The sequence below is a fragment of the Astyanax mexicanus genome, chromosome 14, assembly GCF_023375975.1.
Source record: "Astyanax mexicanus isolate ESR-SI-001 chromosome 14, AstMex3_surface, whole genome shotgun sequence".
Lineage (NCBI taxonomy): Eukaryota > Metazoa > Chordata > Actinopteri > Characiformes > Acestrorhamphidae > Astyanax > Astyanax mexicanus.
The window spans coordinates 33655014-33675571 of record NC_064421.1 but is presented as its reverse complement, the minus strand read 5'-3'; the positions used below and the strand labels follow the sequence as shown (position 1 = coordinate 33675571).

The window sequence follows — 20558 nt, the reverse complement described above, 5'->3', positions numbered from 1 at the left end:
CACACATGCACACATGCACACACACACAGACAGCCAAAGCAGTGAAAAACATCGCCACTACTCTCACTCCAGCCTGCCAGGTGAGGGATGAAAAAAGAAAGCGAGGGATGAAAAAGCCCTGCTGGAAGCATTCGAATAGAGCGGGATGATTGCAAAGGAATGAAATGTGACAGAAAGGAAAATACAAGCAGTAGAGCGGCAGCCAGCCTCGGCACACTCAGCTCCATATAAGGCCTGTCCCGAACCGCTCATAAACTCCCTCTGTCTGTCAACTTCTCCAGCTCTCTGCTCCGTCTCACTCGCCATCCCTGCGGTCTACACACACACACACACACACACTACACACACTACACACACTACACATCCAGAAATATATGCATTCACACACTGCATCTTACCCACTTAACATTAAAGCTAACCAACAGTCATGCTATTCCTCACAGTGGAAGAGCTGCTGTTGAGCCCCTGTATCAGAATCAATATCAGAATACTGATTTAAACTGGTTTGGAAAAGCCAACTTCCTGTTCTTCATAATCTTCTTCTTATTATTATTATACTCTTTACAAAGTACAGTTTCAAGAAAAAAGTATTGTATTTCTGCACAAATTGGTCATTAAATGTGTTCTGAATTTCATCTACGTCACAACATTTATTATATAGCACTTTTTTTTGTATAGCGCAAAGCAGCTTCACAGAACTGTTATCGCAGGACAAAGAATCAGAGAAAATTCAGTGAGCTACAAAGCAGAAAAGAATTCATTTAGAGCTGCAGGAGGAAGAAACACTGGGAGGAACCAAGAGTCACATGAACCTTGTACTATCACACAGATTATCACATGCACTATCAAGGCTAATATGCAAAGAGGGACCTATCCTCCTCTGGTCAGACAATGTATTAATACATTTTTTAGCCAGAACCATGTAATCCAGTTTTTATGTAGGTGTTGCTAAGTGTTTGCTGTGCTATCCGAGGTGGTTGCTAAAATGTCATTAGGCAGTTGCTACGGTATTCCAGGTAATTGGTAAGTGGTTTCTGTGATGTTGCTATGGCTTATCAAGTGGTTGCTACGATGTTGTTAAGTAGTTGCTACGGTATCCCAGGTAGTTGTTAAGTGGTTTCTTTGATGTTTCTATGGCTTATCAAGTGGTTGGTTACGATGTTGTTTAGTAGTTGCTACGGTATCCTAGATAGTTGATAAGTGGTTTCTCTGATGTTGTTATGGCTTATCAAGTGGTTGGTTACGATGTTGTTAAGTAGTTGCTACGGTATCCCAGGTAGTTGTTAAGTGGTTTCTTTGATGTTTCTATGGCTTATCAAGTGGTTGGTTACGATGTTGTTAAGTAGTTGCTACGGTATCCTAGATAGTTGATAAGTGGTTTCTCTGATGTTGTTATGGCTTATCAAGTGGTTGGTTACGATGTTGGTAAGTAGTTGCTACGGTATCCCAGGTAGTTGGTAAGTGGTTTCTGTGATGTTGCTATGGCTTATCAAGTGGTTGCTACGATGTTGTTAAGTAGTTGCTACAGTATCCCAGGTGCTTGCTACAGTGTTGATCAGTGATTGCTATGCCGTTGCTTCGATATATAAGGTGGTTGGTAAGTAGCTGCTGAAGTATTCTAGGCGGTTGCTAAGGTATTGCTACATTTTTGCTAGGTGGTTGCTAAGGTGTTGGTAGGCAGTTGCTATGGCATCCCAGGTAGATCCTATAGAATTCCAGGGTGTTATGCGGAATTTAAAGAAAATTCGAGAAGCATATCATCTGAAAACTTTAGACCTGTCCCGTTGGCTCCTGTCAACAGCTATTTGCATACTGTAAAAGGTGTCCTCACACCTTTCATCCACCATCAGGGTGTAATCATTTTCAACAAGCTGCCTTCTACTGGAATTTCTAAATGTTTTAAATAAGAGACAATAACCGCTTGGCCTCAGTGTTGAACGCTATAAGAGCAAGTTGCTATGGTTTGTGTTGCTGAGTTGAAATAGACTATATGCTGGCTCTGTCCACCTGGTTACATCTGCATTACCACAAGCTAATATAACTGACAATAAGACATTGATATTTAACAGTTACACATTCTTAATTTCCAGTTGCCTAAAATAATAAATTAACAAAAAATATAGTTTTTTTTATGATTCATGTTGTTAATGTTTAGTTGCTCCTACGGACAGTTAGCCAAACTTACTATACACATTTCACAGACCTTAATGTAGACCAACTGAAAAAAATAAGAAATTTCTAAATTGGTGAGAATTAATATTTAAAAGTATTAAAAGTTTTTATACATATGATATCTGAACCAAAGGTTTCTAGTTGAAACAACTACTGGTGGTTTTTGAGTTGGCCTCAAAACTCAAAGTTAAGTAAGTTGAGTTTCTCACCTTTATCATTTTTACCTTATATGGCTGTGTATACTTCTTCAACTGTATTTCAACAATGGTGAAATTGTTTTTTATTGTATATAAACTTATATTCATGCATTTAGCCCACTAAAATATCTGTTACTCACTTCTCACAATGAGTCAAAGCCTTAAAAGAAAATCTCTCTCTCACACACACACACACACACACACACTCACACACTGCTGCCGCAGTCCCTGATAAGTAAAATCTCATAAATGAAACCGGGAGGTGAGTAAGATGTAATAATGAATATTCATCAGTCTCTGTAAAGCTGCAGGTGAAATTGCTAATCTGAGTCACTGCTTAATCTCCATTGTCTCACAATAAAGAGAGAAAGAGAGAGAGAGGGAGAGAGGGGGGGGAGAGAAAGAGAGAGACTGGAAAGATTATTAAACCTCCCTCTTCCTTCACCTTGCCGTCTAGACTTTCCAAAGCAAGAAATCAATTAGTGCTAATCTGGGCCCTGAGCGCAGATTCGCTAATGCTAATACACCTCACGGAGGAACTGGCAGCCGGCAGCTGTTCTAATGAGGGCGCTGGCCGAACTGAACCAGACCGGAGAAACCGAGAGAGAGAGAGAGAGAGAGAGAGAGAGAGAGAGAGAGAGAAAGAAAAAGAGAAAGAGAGCAGATTCAACAAATCCAAGACACCCACACAGCGGCCAGGTCTGAAGCTCCAATCGGTAAATCAACCTGAAGCTAATGCTAAACTCATCTGGGGGAAGATTCTGTGGCCCACTTCTTCCCTTTCTCCGAAACCTCTCTCTGCTGCACCTTTTCTCCTCAACCTTTCGATTCTGGGCCACTGCGAGAGAGCACTTTCCCTTTAATTAACCAATCGAAACGCATTTGCACAGCTCTTATCGGCAGAGCTGTCTTCAGATAGATAAGTAGCGCACAAAGTGGGGGCAATTTAGCGGTATTGCAGGTAATTTTGTTATGAACTTACTCTGCACCTGCCGGCAGTGGTTAGCTAGCACGTGTAGGCTAGGTTATAAATCTTCACAGTTATAAATCCTCAACCACCTTTGGGAGTGCACAAAGACGAAGTTTAACAGCCAGTGGGGAAAGTGCTGATTCCACAAATCCAACCGGAATCATTTTTCAACAGCGAGCCATCATTTAAAAACTGTAGCTTTTCTCTCTATATTAAAGTTATACGGCATTAAGCGCTCAGGGATTGCAGCATTTTTTGTAGTTCCTCCATTTCCACAGGCTCAAAGTAATTATGACATAGTAACTTGATTATACCTGTAAGGAGAGTACTACATCCCTGCTCAAAAATCAAGCTGAAGACCAGCTGATCATCCAGAAAAAACATACCCTATGCAGGTAGGTCAGCTTACTAGCTTTAACTCGTTAGCACTAGCTCTTGACAGCATAGAGTATTTTTCCTACATTATCAATGAATACTGAAGTCATCCAGACTATAAAGGAACACTGCATAAGGAATCATGTAGTAACTCTGTGAAGCATTTAGGTGCTCTTATCCAGGGTGCTGTTAACTTTTCTGAGTGTTTCTGAGGCTGGGAACTATGATAAACTCATCCTGTGCAGCAGAGGTAACTCTTGCTCTTCCTTTCCTGGGGCGGTCCTGATGAGAGCCATTTTCATCATAGCGTTTTTGATGGTCTTTGCGACTGCACTTGAGGAACAGTGGAGAGTTGAGTGGAGGAGGGATAAAATATTATGTTTAATGGTACCTAATATATTCATTCTAAAAACTGGGGTGTCGGTCGTTTTTATTTGCAGGAGTTCTTCAGGCCACGTCACACGTCTTTACGTACTTATGTCTCACGTACAGCCTCAGGACAGGATCCGGATCAGTTTTTCCTTTTTGTGAGCGGCTGGTGGCGCAATGGAGACTTCAGAAGGGGAAACTCAGACCTCAGTAGATCATTCATAATATGGATTAGAACATTACTCAAATAGGGATATTCACTGTATACCTGTAACTCTACCTCTTCACAACTGATGCTCTCAAACACATTAAGAGGCAAGAAATTCAAGTAATTATCTCTTGAAGAGTTCAGCACAGCTGTTAACTGAATGTCTGAATTCCAGGTGACTCTTCCTCATAAAGCTTACTGAGAAAATGCAGCCAAGATGTGAAAAAAAGCAAAAGGGGCTACTTTGAAAAATCAAAAATATAAAACATTCTGGTTTGTTTAACACGTTTTTATTTTGTCTATTACCCAACCCACTGATTAGGACTCCCCTCATCATTTGGTAATGCCCCAACACCAGGAGGGTAAAGACTAGAACATGCCTAACCCTATATAAGTTTTTTTTTTTTAATTTTCGAGCTGCTCCTGATGCTGCTATGCCGAGTAGCATCACAGTGCGCTCGGAGGAAAGCGCAGCGACTCTATTCCGATACATCAGCTCACAGATGCCTTGTGCTGATCGAATAGTTTGGTTGATTTACTATTAATCTACTGATTGATTTAGATGTGTCCAAGCTTTTGACAGTGGTGCAATATTTTCTGCTTTGATCTGAATAAAGGGATCCAAACTACAAGTCTAAATAAACACATTAAAATGTATTTTGTCCACAATTTGCAGCACTCGCAGCAAAAGAGCAGGGCAGTAAATAAGGCCTGATGTGGACAGAATACTTGACGCCCGTTGACAGATCACTGGAGCAGCACTGAAATAATGCCCCTAAGGGAGGTTTCCAGGTAATAACTTGACACCAAGCCAGACCGTAATTATAGAGCATTGTTGGAAGAGGGCTGAGAGGGTGATGAAAGAATGTTCCTAGCGGAGATTTCCAGACAGAGATTTGTGTGTGTGTGTGTGTGTGTGAGTGTGTGTGTAAATGTGTGTGTATTGGGGGATTGAGTGCTTGTCCCTGCAGGTACAGCCAACAGCCCTTATTTCATGCTGAATACAGTGTTAATAACACTCATAAACACACTCATGTGGACATGCAACTCTTTCTACTTTTTTACAGACCGTCTTTTTAGCCTCTCGCTACTGCTAACCCACAGACACACAACCTGAGGTGAACCGAAACACCGCTGAGATGCTGGGAAAGCGGTAGCAGGGAGGGCAAAAGGCTAAAGCAAAGCACTTTCATGCTTCAACAACAGCTAAACACAAAAGGCCATTATTAGCCGCTAACTGCTCTGTAATCATAATGCCACGATCACACACGATCAACACAAAAGCCAGCCAGTGTACGGACGAAGCTCCTGCAATCCCGAAGAACAACTGCAGGATCTCCTAACTCCTCCTGAAACTGAATCACAGAGAGCTCTGCCCTCACCAGCTGCTATTACACTGACATGCACAGACAGGTTCAAAAGCAGGAGTGTGGAGATGATAATCAACATATATACACTTCACTACACTGCACTATACTACACACCTCTCACTATTCACACCTCTCACTGTGCACCTCTCAATGACCAAGAGAAAGCTTTGGAGCAGAAGTTATAGGAATAAATATATAATAGCAGATTATACTTATTTAATGTGAGATTAGTAACAAAAAGCATGAATTACGGAATATATCGCCGCTGTCCGATGAAAAACACTTATCTCCATTTTTGACGATTTTTAGTTCACTACGTAATTTGAACAGACAAACTGTCCCTTACACTGTGCCAAAATTTCTTATTGAACGGACCAATAGAAACTCTTCCAAATTACCTGAAATAAACTTTTTTTACATTGATTTCCATTGAAAGTTTACAAGGTTCTTTTTCTCTATCCTGTAAAGTTGCTGTTTTGGAGATAAGTGTTTTACATGGGACGGCGACGATATACAGCACCATTCAAAACACAGATCTCCTCTCATACATTGTTTTCATATTTTGTATCATTTTCCCTACGTTGTAAATGAACACTGAAGTCATTCAGATTAATACATAAGGAATGTAGTAAAAAAAAAAAAAAGATCTTATCTGAGGTGCTGGTAACTCTGATTAACTTATCCTGTGCAACTGAGGTAACTGAGGTTGCTCTTCCTTTACTGGCGAGGTACTAATGAGTGCCAGTTTCATCATAACATTTTGGTCTTTGCAAAAGTTTTGCTTATTTAGTTAAGTACTGTATTTTTTGCACTATAAGGCGAAACTATCAATAAGCCTCTATTTTCTGTTCTATTTTTATACATAAGCCACAGTGGACACTAGTAAGGAACAGGGGTGTCGCCATGTTTTCCTTCTAATTCAGCAGATCTCACCGCTGGGTGGGGAGACCTGTAAAGCTAAGCTAAGTAAAAAAACTGCCATTCTGTCAAATGAGCACTGGATGTTAATCTACAGATTTCTCTCCTAAAAACTGTTCATTTGGTTGAGTAAAGCACTTCAGTTTATTTACAGTAAACTTAAGATTTCCAGATTTCCACTAAGGTTGGGTGCAGCAGCATTAGGATTAGCAGCTAACTGCTAGCGCAAGCCGTGGTTAGCGATCAATGCTGCCCAACAGCGCTACACTGAGGGCACATAAGAGTTCTGGTAAGCCAGGGCGATATTAACGATATTAACAGTTCGTCCTACGTAGCTTGTTTAAACGCGGTAAACACACAGACTACAGTTCAATGTACTCTTCTCTGAATGGTGAAAGAGCTAGCACTTAGCATGGTTAGTGGCTAATGCTAATTCTGCTCAAGCAGTGCTAGCCGAGGTTAGCAGCAGGTTAACAGCGAGTCAACATTCACCTGAAAGTTCAGTTGCATTTGATGGATATTCAATAGAATGTTAGTTTAAGGTCAGGTGAGCATCTATGAGCCATCTATAATGAACCATCCAAGTAAAGTGATGCCTCACGCCTGTCCAAAAGAACCACACCAAGGGTGACAACAAACCAGAGTCTGTTTTGACCAGAATAAAACCAAACAACGTGCAACTTTTTATTTTATATTGTTCCAATGGTCATAAAATCCTTAATGCAAAGAATAGCTGGTGTTATTAGACATTAATAGGATGATACATTGAGTTGGAGATACTCCATGAATCCAGGGTACTTCAGGGTATCTCCTGAGTCTCCTCTTCTCTCAACAAAGCCTTCATTGCTGTATTTCCCCTTGTAAAGGGAGGCCCAGTCCCCCAGTCATATGATAAAATTCTTGATTCACCTCCCAAATACTTCACTGACGTTTCTTAGCCGACGTGGCCAGATCTCCACATGACCACATGAACCATTATCATATGAATGAATGTTATTTCAGTTTTCTCCTTGGCAGCACACAAATATTCGAGAGCCGGTAAGTCCGAGAGACAGAAAAGCACAGGTTAGCGCAGTGGACTGCACAGGGCGCTAACTGTGCCAAGAATGTCTGAGTTCAGTGGTGATGTAATTCAGATGTCAGCGCATATTAAAAATGATGAAAAGCTGTAACGTAGTGACACGCAGTTCTAGACTAGAATTGAACTACAGACATAGAAATACTGTGATTAGCGATAGCGATGTCAGTTATGCATTACAGGAACGTGTTAATCTGACCATATTTTTCAGTAACAAGTAATCTAGCGCGTTGCTATGTCTAATTTGGCAATCAGATTAAAGTTACTTATCCAAGTCACTGTGCGATATATATATATATATTTTTTTTTTTCCCCATATTGAACGAGCTAGCAGCTAGTGCTAATGCTGCTCCAGCAGTGATAGCCGGGGTAAGCAGCAGGCTGCACACTGATAATACTCATCTCATGAGAAGAAGGCCTGGATGAAAAGCAGCGAGAAATAATAGACCAGCGGATCCTATCAACGGATTGGATCAGCAAGGCTGGACTGCTGCGTGATAAAGTGATAGCACAACTTTCATGAGGCACTAGGGAAGCCGGAGTCAAAGCCAAAGTGCAATATAGGCTAGGCTACCGGTAGCGACGCCTCCACCGCAAAATCTGAAATACTTGTCACTTTTAATAATACAACTTTAAACCAGCCATGTCCCAGCACTGTTTACAGGTCATAATGCAATCATTCCTTACATTACATTCAGCCCACTGCCGCATGACTGATGCTGAGTCTCAGTTAACTCATCATTCCATCTGGCACCATAGACTGTGTATAGCTGGATGGAGCATCGTCTCTCAAAAGTGAAGCCACCACAGGTCGGGCGCCCCCTGCTGTTCGGTTGCAGAAAGCTGTGTAACTCCACCCATTCCCATAGGTTTCAATGGCAAAACAGACAACTTTCAATCACGTTTTTTTCCCATATACTGTAATTCTCCTTTATTTAAATGCAGCAGCTAGTGTAACCTCTGCTTATATTGTCAAATTTTATATTCCACAGAATTAGTTTTTTTTAAAACATTATTCACCTCTATTTAAAAAGGTGTGGTTATTGTAAAAGGACTGGGTTACACCTAGCCAGGGTGGGACCAATGACTGTATAAGTGAAACCATAGACTGTGTATAGCTCTGTGGAGGCAGCCCACAGGGGCGGGGTTATTTAAATGAGTAGGCTTTCTCTCCACAGTCTTTCTCCCTCCTCTAGTCTCTACTGCGCAGACTCGGGTTTCAGGATCACCAACATGGCGGAAGATTTTGGCTTTATTTCCATTAAATGAGTGGGAACAGTGACACGACGTCCGTCTTTTTTACAGTCTCTGGCACAGAAGGTTTGGCCTATTGGAATTTTGAAATTTTGAGTCTTTGATTTTCCTCCATTTTTGTGGTGCTGTTTTTTTAGAGAATTTGGAGAGAAGACAGATCAGTATTAAAAAAAAATCACTCTGAACATTACCACTGAGGCTGCATTACCCTGAAAAGGTAGGGTCTTTTACTTTGGAAGAGCCTTCCATTGGATTTAGATTGCGCCAAATGTGGTTTTTATATCCTGCAACCAGAAACTTGGCAAAGCAGCACAGGATGATTTATTTTTTATATTATACTTAGCAGCCGGGGTGTTGGCATGGGTGGCTTGGGCCAATTGTTGAATTATACTCTGTATAACTTGGGGTGTTGGCAAATGCAGCACTTACAGTCCTGGACAAACAATGGACAACTCAGTGGATGAAAGATGGGGGGGACCAGGGGCTCTGCATCATCTATTAACCAGAACCTCCCCTATTCCATAACCCCTATTAACTCTCCACACATATTCACCATGCCCGCCTCGTTCAGACAAACAGAGCGAATGTACTATAAGCTATGACACACGACACCATCGCTCAGATTCCTGCTCTACCACACTCCGCTGCACTGTCTGCCAGCAGCTCTCAACTACTAATGCGGCATCGACTGAAACAAGCAGTCCTTAAATAAATCAATATTTACTGATCAACACCACAGCCGGGACGGCGGGTTAAGCCAGCCGTCTTCAGGCCACTGGCTGTGACAGTCGAGCAGAAAACAACTCTGCTAGTACGCACCTATCCATCAGGCTCTGTAGCAGCTACTTTGTGTCACCCAGCAGCTGTGGCTCTGACAGTAATTGCCTAAATAACACCAGCAGACGTCCATTAGGGCCTGGCTGGCCTGAAACCGAAGGCGAAAGCCAGCGAGTGTGGAGCGTGTGGAGGCGAGAGCTGGACCGGAGGGAGTCCGGACACCGCGAGTCAGCACGAACGACACACCGCTGAGTCATAACCACAGAATCTAAGCACATTCTTTCATCGAGGAGCAGAACTCTCGAAAATACTTCAGCCTGAAAAGCCCAGATTCTCTAAACCCATCGCTCTCAAGCACCCAACAGTCACCCAGACAGTTTGTTACTTTTTTGTCATATATTGACAAATGGACAAACTTTACATAACTGATTACATAAATCTATATAACTTAATTTACAGATATGTAAAGAAAAGTCAGTCTGAAGTAAGCATCATTAAGTGCAGTTGCAAAGAGCATCAAAGACATTATAATAATGATGAACCTGGCTCTTATCAGGACCACCCTAGGACAGGAAGAGCAAGAGTTACCTCTGTTGCACAGGATAAGTTTATCAGAGTTACGAGCCTCAGAACCTGCAAGTTAACAGCAACCAAGATACGAGCCCAAATAAAAGCTTCACAGAGTATTTTGGTTATAAGACTTAAAATAAATTTAAAAAACTAATTTAAACCTTGATTGAGAAGGTGAGTCCAAACTTTTGACTGGTACTCTATATTCCCCGTGCAATTAAACATGCATTTTTTTGCCTTGCCTATTCACAGTTAAGGCAGACAATAGAAATGTTCCTTTTTTACCTAGGTATCAGTTTCAAAGGCACTATGCGACTAACACAGGTGGTGACTGATAAACTCATGGGAAGTCATTACAAAGAATTTAAAAGAGCAGTCATGAGCAGTTTAGCTCCACTTGTTCGGGGTAACTGCTTTTTTGTATGCAAGCCAACCAATGAGAACATTTTTATTAGTAGATTTTTTTAGCTCATTTACTGAATATACTATATAATCTTAAGCTACAGTAACAAAACAACAAAAGTTGTTTAAAAAACTGTTTAACTAAGAAAAAAGGTTTTGATTAAGACTAAGATCCCATATTTAATATAGAACAGATTAGCCTAAATTAATTTCTGGTAAATTAAGTCCTGGTAGTGTTTCAAGTCTCGATCTGGAAAATGCTTCCTTTGCCACGAAAAGAGAGCAAGTATTCAAGCATTTATAGTACCAGTCAATTGTTTACACACATCTTCTCATTTAATGTATTTGTATATATTTCCTATATTAAAGATAAATACTGAAGTCATCCAGACTATAGAGGAACACCTGTAGTAAGGAATCATGTAGTAAACTTAATCATCCACTCACTAGTTTATCCGTTTTAAAGGTACTTTAGCGACTAACACAGGTAGTGACTGATAAACTCATAGGAAGTCATTACAAACTCATGGGAGGACATTTATTAGTAGATTTTTTAAAAATCTCATTTACTGAATATACTATATAATCTAAAGCTACAGAAACAAAACAACAAAAGTTGTTTAAAAAACTGTTTAACTAAGAAATGAAGTGGTGATTAGGATTAAGATCTCAGATTCAATATAGAACATATTGAATGAATTCCTGGTACTGTTTCAACTGTTTTCTGACGTGCCCTCGATTTTCCTTGCTTGTGAAGAATAAGTGCTTGTGTTGAATGTTTCCACAGCTAAAGCCGAGCTGACAGACAGTCGGCCGACCCTCCTGACCGCAAACAGAACCCAACGTTGACGCTAATTAAGACACAGCCTAGGGCTCGGTGGAACAAAACAGGCCTGGGGCCAGTTGGCTCTCCACCAACAGTACTACACCAAGCGAACATAGACTGGGACCTACTGCAGCATCCTGAGACAAGACGAGACGAGCCGAACAACGAGTGGGCCCCCCATATATCCCACATTGCACTGCAGGAGGCTGGCGTCACTCACCTACTCTGAAGTTGGGGGCGGTGAGCGTGTCTGTAGCGCGTCCATTCTCGCTGATGATGGTGGTGGTGTTGCCCTTCTCGCAGGTATTCTGGCAGCGGCCGCTCATGCAGGTCACCTTGCAGATAGTGGGCGTGAAGACCACCTTGATCCGGCCGGTGTGGTTACCTGCTGACCGGGGGCACAGCAGGGGCAGGAGGAGAGAGAGGAGACAGTAGTGGGTTAGCATGGCTCTCATGCACTCTCAACTCGCAGCAACAGCAGCACTTTTCTCCCGTCTGTCTTTCTCGTGCTCTCACTCACACACACACATACACACACACACACACAAACACACACACACACACAGACGTTCACACAGACCCAGACACACACACACACACACTAGCTGACGAAACAGCAGTAGCAGCAGTAGGAGTGGGTGGGCAGGGGTGGAGCAGGAGGTAAGCAGAAAAGCAAAAGCAAAAAAAAAAAAGTTTTGGTCTTCCAGCGATCCTGTGGACGTCTCTCTTCACTTCGTCTGTCTGACTTTCTTTTTTATTCACTCGTCCGTCTCTCTCTTCCTCAAAGGTTAAGAGAGGAGGAGTGAGAGATGAGAGAAAGAGAGAGAGAGAGAGAGAGAGAGAGAGAGAACGCTCAGTAAACAGAACTCTGGGATGTTCTCCAGTTCGTCATGCAGAAGTCAGATTTGCCTCAGCTTGTGTGCAACTTTTCCTGTCTTCAAGTTCTTCTTAAAAGTTTGTTCCTACAACTTTCAGATCATAAGTGCGATATGATTTCTGTTCAGGTCTGGTTAAGTGGTTTTGCTCGGGAACAGCAATAAAAGAACAATCTGGAAAATGTTTTATTGATTTGCTTCTGTTTACTTCTGCTGTGACAAAGAGAGCAAGTATTCAAGCACATACAGTACCAGTCAAAAGATTTAGACACACCTTCTCATTCAATGTATTTCTTGATCTTTCCTTCATAATAGACGAATACTGAAGTCATCCAGACTATGAAGGAACACAGAAGGAATGATGTAGTAAACTCATATATCCACTCACTTAGTCATTTCCTCAGACGTTGCATATTTTTTCAGATTATAAGGCGCACTATCAATGAACAGGAGTGTTGCCATGTTTTTTCTTCTAATTCAGCAGGTCTTGCCGTTGGTGTCACAAATGAGAGGGATGGACGTAAGTGCAGAAATATATTTATTAAAATAAACAAACTAATAAACTAACAAACAAACATGATAAACAAAAGCTATACTGAAAACAAACCGAAAACAAACCGAAACGCAAAACAAATACAGGGATAACTAACAGGGAAAACAATACTAGGACAACTGACCTATGAAAACTAGACAAGGAAAACAAAACTCAAGAAAACAGGAATCTAACAACAAGCAGCATGGTACACCTAGCAAACAAAAGACTAGACATGGAAGACTTGAAACAAAGCGGCTTATATACATGAGGAGGGAACAGGAAACTGGAAACACCTGAGGATCTGTTACGAGGGGGCGGGGTTACAAATAACTGATGACAGGGTGGGGCTAGGGCAGAGACAGGACAAAAACACAACAGTAGCACATGGCTGGGAAACATGACAGGAAAACAGAGGGCAGGAGCACAAGAGACCAAATGAGGGAAAAACAAGACAGACATGGGCTAAGGTGTGACAGTTGGATGGTTGTGGGGGATAACTATGTTAAGAAAAAAGCTAAGCTTGAGTAAAGAGCTTCTGTTTGTTTACAGTAAGCTTTCATTTCTAGATTTTCACTAAGGCTGGGTACAGCAGTATTAGCATTAGCAGCTATCCACTAGCACTAGCCGCGGATAGCGCTAGTGAATGCCACCCGACAGGACTACACTGAGTATCCCTGAGTGTTCTGGTAAGCCAAGGTGATATTAGGTAGCGGTTCATCTCATGCAGCTTCTTTTAACACAGTAAACACGCAGATTACAGTCCAAGGAACTTACCACTGAAAAGCGAAAGAGCTAGCGCTTAGTGCGATTAGCAGCTAATGCTGCTCCATAAGTGCTAGCCAGGGTCAGCAGCAGGCTACAGGCCGATAATACTCACTTCTGAATGGCGAAAGAAATAGCGCTTAGCGGCTAATGCTAATTCTTCTCCAGCCCCTGTGCTGGAGAACCAAACTGAAACTTTATAATGCTGTACTTTAGTGGAGTGGCTTAACTGCTCCTTATAACCTGATTTTAGAGTAAGTATTTTAAGTGTGCCTTATAGTGCAAAAATAGAGTACTCACTCACTCGTTGCCTCAGACATTCAATTACTCACTCACTCATTTTTTCAGTTATTCATTCAACCACTTTCTAATTCACCCCTTTCTCACTCATTCCCTTAACTGTCCCTCCACCATTCATTCACTTACCCTCACTTCTACCTTCCTCACTCATGCCATTTACTTGTGTCATCCCCTTACCCACTCATTACTCCTACACTCTTAGTACGTTACTCATCTTTTACTCCTTCACTTATTCAATTCTTCCTTTTCATTCACGCCCCAACACACTACTTCACTTTTTGCCTTTCCCCCCTTTTTCAGTGTGGACTGTGTGCTGGCTGTGGAGACCTAAGCAGACATAACACAGACATCAATCACAGATGCTTACAGATGCTTACAGATGCACAGGGAGCGTCCATACAGAGCTATCAGCACAGCCAAACGAATAGGTTTTCTTCACACACACACACACACACACAGACAGATACAGATACACACACATATACATGACTGGCCTGCTGAGGGTTGCTGAAAAATGGGCTTTAACATGCAGGATTTACGGTGACACACAAAATTGTCCTTGTAATCCAAGTGTCCTCATAAAGTTGGTATGTAGTCAGGAATTGTGTCCCCGTAAGTCATAAATACCCCCCTCCCACACACACACACACGTTCATTACATTACAGTTTCAACAGTTACAAAGACATGGCAAACGTTACAAAAACATGGCAAACGTCATGGGAAGATTTATATGATTTATATGATAAATTAAATTACTGTTTTAATGCAGTTTTCAAAACAGTTTAACTAAGATTGAATCTCTTTACATACAGAACCTGCCAAAGGGAATCATCAATCAAAACCATGGACAAGCAACACAAGCAAGTGTAGAAAAAAAGAACATCTCTATAAAGCATGGGGAAGGTAGTATCATGTTTTGCATGGCTGCTGGTAGAATGGGTCCAATACTCTCTATTGCTTATGCGTCCTATGCCAATGCCAAAGAAGCGTATCAATACTATTTATACTTATCAGATGCCTTTGGTGATACTAATCCCACTTTTCCATTTCAGAGGCTTGAAAAGCTTCTAATGTCTTGTTCTTTATCTAGTTCTCGCTCTAAACACTGCATTTCCCAGAATGCACCTGTGTGCCTCCTGGACATGCCGGATCACGTGACGCTTCGGTGTTCTGGCTCACCTGACTTTTCTGATTGCCACTTCCTGTTTCCCCCTTGTATTTGAGTATTTAAACCCTAATACCCTAGCTTTTTTAACCTGCGATTTTATTGTTGTTTTGCTACTTTGTTACTGACCTGTTTTTGCATTTTGAACACTCTTTTTGGCAAGCTATGTATAACCTGATTTTTGGTATTTGGTTTTATCTTATGCAGTTACACAGATGTTTTAAAGTATCATAGAGAACCACATTGCAGAACCACAGTATCACGGAAATGTATTACGATATTATCGTTTCGGGTGATTCTCATTCCAAGTCAACACCCCTAGTTATGACTCTAGAATAGAGTCTCATGGGTGGAAGGGATGGAGCATGCAGTCTTCCCCATATACTAAATAGAAAAGGACAAATCCAAGGACCAAACATGTCTGCCATACTAAATGTTAGGCTAATTTGCATAATATGCAAAACATATGTTTTCGAGCTAGTTTAGAAAAAAACACAGGAAAGGTCATTTTTAATCAGCTTTGCTTGTTTTGGAAAGTCACATGACCCTTTTCCACTGCAACCTTTTAGTTGCCAAGTACTTGCATAACTTGAGCTCCAATTAACTGCGCATATTTAATGTAGCTCTGTTTAATAGAAGCAGGGTTCAAAAAGTAACAATAGATTTTGTTGCTTACACTCTAAAAGAGCATGATCTCTACAGAAGGTCTAATGTCACAATCATGTTGCTAATTTAAACATCCAACATCTCTGTTCAAGGGGTTACTTGGATTTTCACAGCCTATGCGGTGCTGCATGCAGTATTTATCAACTATTAGCATATTATACATATCAGCTTTTGGAAAAAACTGCAAGAAATTGTAGTGCTTATATTTACCAATCTTAGGTTTGTAGTAAGGCTTAAGCCAATCGGAAAAGGGTCAGGTCTGCAATGACTTTGATGTATTGCTATTTTAACAGTGCAGCTACTTGGACATGTCCAGCACTTCTCTAAAGATGCCTGTTACCGAAGACGGAGGGATGGAGGAGGAGGGATGGACGTAAGTGCAAATAATATATTTATTTAAACAAACAAGATAAATCAAAGCAAACAAAACACGGGAAACGCAAAACAACAAGGCCAGGATAATGTCAAACTACGAAACACAGACTACTAAACTAAGACTAGGATACAACAAGGATATGAACGGACAGCAAGGATACCAGGAGACAAAAGACAAAAGACTCGACACAGCATGTACAAACAGAGGGGCTTATATACGGGAGGAGAGTGAGAAACACCTGGGCTAGGAAGACGAGGGGGCGGGGTTACAAACAGGACACAGGTGAGAACACTGATGCTACAGGGCAGGGCTGGGGCGGAGCTAGGGTGGAGACAAATACTAACAACAACAATAGCACATGGCTGTGAACACTGACAGGAAAACAGAGGGGCAGGAGCACAAGAGACCAAACGAGGGAGAAACAGAAGACAAACAAAGGCTAAACTGTGACATTACCCCCCCTCAACGGCGCCACTACCAGAGGCGCCGAGAGAGAGGGAACAGGGACTGGACAGGGGACACGAACGGAGACTGGACAGAGGACTGGACATTAGACTGGGACAGAGACTGGACTGTGGAGGAGAACATAGACTGGGCTAGGGGCTTAGACTGGACAGAGGGTAGGGACTGGACTGTGGACGGAAACAGAGACTGGACAGGGGACCGAACAGGAGACGGAGACTGGACAGGGAACGGAGACCGAGACTGGACAGGGGACAGGACACAGGGCTGGACAGGAGGCTGGACACGGGGCTGAGACTGGACAGGGGGCTGGACAAAACCGGACCGGGGAACTGGAACAAATACCTGGACAGGGACGGACACAAACACAGTGACAGGGACGGGAACAGGAAAACCACCGGGGACAGGAATGGGAACAAACACAGACACCGGGACCAGGACAGGGAGAGACACGGGAACAAACATTGGTGGGTGCCCAGGACTGGCGAAAGTCTGTACGGAAGTCCAAGGAGCCAGCCTGGGCACAGTTCTGGGGGCAAAGACAGGGGGCCTTGGGGCAGGCCTGGGGGTATACAAAGTTCTGGGAGTGGGCACAGGGTCAGAGGCGGCCGGAGCCGCGGGCACAGGGTCAGAGACGGCCGGAGCCGCGGGCACAGGGTCAGAGGCGGCCGGAGCCGCGGGCACAGGGTCAGAGGCGGCCGGAGCCGCGGGCACAGGGTCAGAGGCGGCCGGAGCCGCGGGCACAGGGTCAGAGGCGGCCGGAGCCGCGGGCACAGGGTCAGAGGCAGTGGGTACCACATGAGCGGCAGGCACTGCAGACACAGGAGCTGAGGCTGTAGCAGCGGGAGCTGCTGGTGCTGGAGCTGAGGCTGTAGCAGCGGGAGCTGCTGGTGCTGGAGCTGAGGCTGTAGCAGCGGGAGCTGCTGGTGCTGGAGCTGAGGCTGTAGCAGCGGGAGCTGCTGGTGCTGGAGCTGAGGCTGTAGCAGCGGGAGCTGCTGGTGCTGGAGCTGAGGCTGTAGCAGCGGGAGCTGCTGGTGCTGGAGCTGAGGCTGTAGCAGCGGGAGCTGCTGGTGCTGGAGCTGAGGCTGTAGCAGCGGGAGCTGCTGGTGCTGGAGCTGAGGCTGTAGCAGCGGGAGCTGCTGGTGCTGGAGCTGTGGCAGCAGGTGCTGGAGCTGGCGCGGCGGGTGCAGCTTGAGCAGGCGCGGCGGGTGCAGCTTGAGCAGGCGCGGCGGGTGCAGCTTGAGCAGGCGCGGCGGGTGCAGCTTGAGCAGGCGCGGCGGGTGCAGCTTGAGCAGGCGCGGCGGGTGCAGCTTGAGCAGGCGCGGCGGGTGCAGCTTGAGCAGGCGCGGCGGGTGCAGCTTGAGCAGGCGCGGCGGGTGCAGCTTGAGCAGGCGCGGCGGGTGCAGCTTGAGCAGGCGCGGCGGGTGCAGCTTGAGCAGGCGCGGCGGGTGCAGCTTGAGCAGGCGCGGCGGGTCTAGGAGCTCGTGACCTGGGAGTAGGCACAGGAGCAGAGGCTGGACCCCCATGCACCTGAACTGGGGTAACAGCGGGCACAGAGTCAGAGGCGGCCGGGGCCGCGGGAACTGGGTCAAAGGCGGCCGGGGCCGCGGGAACTGGGTCAGAGGCGGCCGGGGCCGCGGGAACTGGGTCAGAGGCGGCCGGGGCCGCGGGAACTGGGTCAGAGGCGGCCGGGGCCGCGGGAACTGGGTCAGAGGCGGCCGGAGCCGCGAGCAGCGCTGATCCAGAGGCGGCCGGAGCCGCGAGCAGCGCTGAAACAGAGGCGGTGGGTCCTGCTGGCGTGAGCGCGGCAGGCACCGCGGGTACAAAGTCAAAGGCGGCCGGAGCCGCAGGCAGCGCTGATTCAGAGGCGGCGGGAGCCGCGGGCAGCGCTGATCCAGAGGCGGTGGGTCCTGCTGGCGAAGAAGCCGCTTCAGCGGGAGCTGAGAGTGCGGCTGCCGCCAAGATCCGGACAGGAGCCGCAGACTCAGCAGTGGGCGTGGCTGAAAACACCGGACCGGAGCTTGCTTCCGGAGCAGGAGTCGAAAACCCGGAATCCAGCCGGGCTGTACAGCTGGGATCCGGCCGAGCTTGAGAGCTGGGAGTCGGCCGGGCTTGAGAGCTGGAAGGCGGCCGGGCTTGAGAGCTGGAAGGCTGCCGAGCTGGAGTGCTGAAAGTCGGCCGCGCTGGAGAGCTGGATGCCGGCCGCGCTGGAGAGCTTGAAGCCGGCCGAGCTGGAGTGCTGGAAGTCGGTCGGGCTGGAGAGTGCGGTGGAGCTAACATGCTAGTTAGCTTAGCTGGAGCTGGGCCGACACTCTCCACCCCACGGAGAGGCGCCGGGAGCGGTTCATCCCCCCGAATTAGCTCCGCGAGGAACCGGAGATACGCCAGGTCCGCCTTCCTCGTGGCATTCCTCTTCGCTACGTCCATATTTAGGTCGAGTCTTATGTTACCGAAGACGGAGGGATGGAGGAGGAGGGATGGACGTAAGTGCAAATAATATATTTATTTAAACAAACAAGATAAATCAAAGCAAACAAAACACGGGAAACGCAAAACAACAAGGCCAGGATAATGTCAAACTACGAAACACAGACTACTAAACTAAGACTAGGATACAACAAGGATATGAACGGACAGCAAGGATACCAGGAGACAAAAGACAAAAGACTCGACACAGCATGTACAAACAGAGGGGCTTATATACGGGAGGAGAGTGAGAAACACCTGGGCTAGGAAGACGAGGGGGCGGGGTTACAAACAGGACACAGGTGAGAACACTGATGCTACAGGGCAGGGCTGGGGCGGAGCTAGGGTGGAGACAAATACTAACAACAACAATAGCACATGGCTGTGAACACTGACAGGAAAACAGAGGGGCAGGAGCACAAGAGACCAAACGAGGGAGAAACAGAAGACAAACAAAGGCTAAACTGTGACAATGCCAGAGGTGAAACATGCATGATAGTTTTGGAGGGCTAGAGGTGGTTATCCGAACTGGTAATGGCATTTTTAAATTATTACTTCAAATAGACATTTACTCTACGCAAGCTTATTGAAAGCTCTTTTAGTTATTCAACGTAAAATTAACTTTTACATCACCAAACCATACAATATATAGAGAAAATATAAAATGTTGCTGATGGTAAAAGTTTGCTTAGCTGGCAACTGGCACACACTATGGGTTTGTGCACTGCTGCTTGTCCATGTTTGCCTAACAAGCAGGGGTGTACACATGTTGGGCAACATAGCAATGAACATCTGGCCAAGATAGCAATACTTCAGAAATTTTAAAGCTTTTCTAGGAGATAAAGGAGATACTATCACATCACACAAGTAATCTCCTCACAGCCATCTTCAGCCTCTCACCTCGTCCTGGCTATAAAGGAGGACTTTACTGTATGGTGGTTTATCGCTACGCACTAACATTTAATTATCTTTCTCTCTCCTGCAAAGCCATGAAGGCACAGGTTTTCTTATTCCCCTCACATCGCACTCACGCACACACAGTCACACACTTTTTATTCATCTGTCTATTTTTCCAGCACCTTCTCTCTCTCTCTGCCTTTATCTGTAATTGTCTTTAGAAAACGAGGCTAATAATTCATGTTCGGCGGCACTCGGCAGAAGGCCCTGTTCTTTCCCTCCGAGCTGCTGCTGAACCAATCCGCTCGCAGCCCAACTCAAAGCCACCCTAGCAGCACAACACCAGATGTCTCACTTGTAAAATATATTTTCACTTGTAAATTCTGTCATGTTTATAGCTTGTCCTAATATATATGCAGGCTTTTTTTGTGGCTGCAGAATGAAGAGTTTCTATCCTCTATCAGGATCAGCCTTCCTGCAGATAAAGAACATCTGGGACTTTAAGGAACTCACTCTCTGCACCAAGGTCAGACCGTTCAACACAAGCTGGACTGTGCTGCCAGTTAC

General features: G+C 44.7%; 1 protein-coding gene across 8 annotated transcripts in view; it reads right to left on the bottom strand.

Moving 5' to 3' along the window:
• Positions 1 to 20558, bottom strand: part of ltbp1 (latent transforming growth factor beta binding protein 1) — a 244512-nt gene that overhangs the window by 143743 nt on the left and 80211 nt on the right. For 7 of the 8 annotated variants that reach the window (XM_049464179.1, XM_049464180.1, XM_049464184.1 and 4 more), the window contains exon 5: positions 11707 to 11874. In XM_049464179.1, the coding sequence (XP_049320136.1) occupies positions 11707 to 11874 (168 nt within the window). The remainder of the gene's footprint in view (positions 1 to 11706; positions 11875 to 20558) is intronic. The other variant, XM_049464181.1, reaches the window with a different exon arrangement.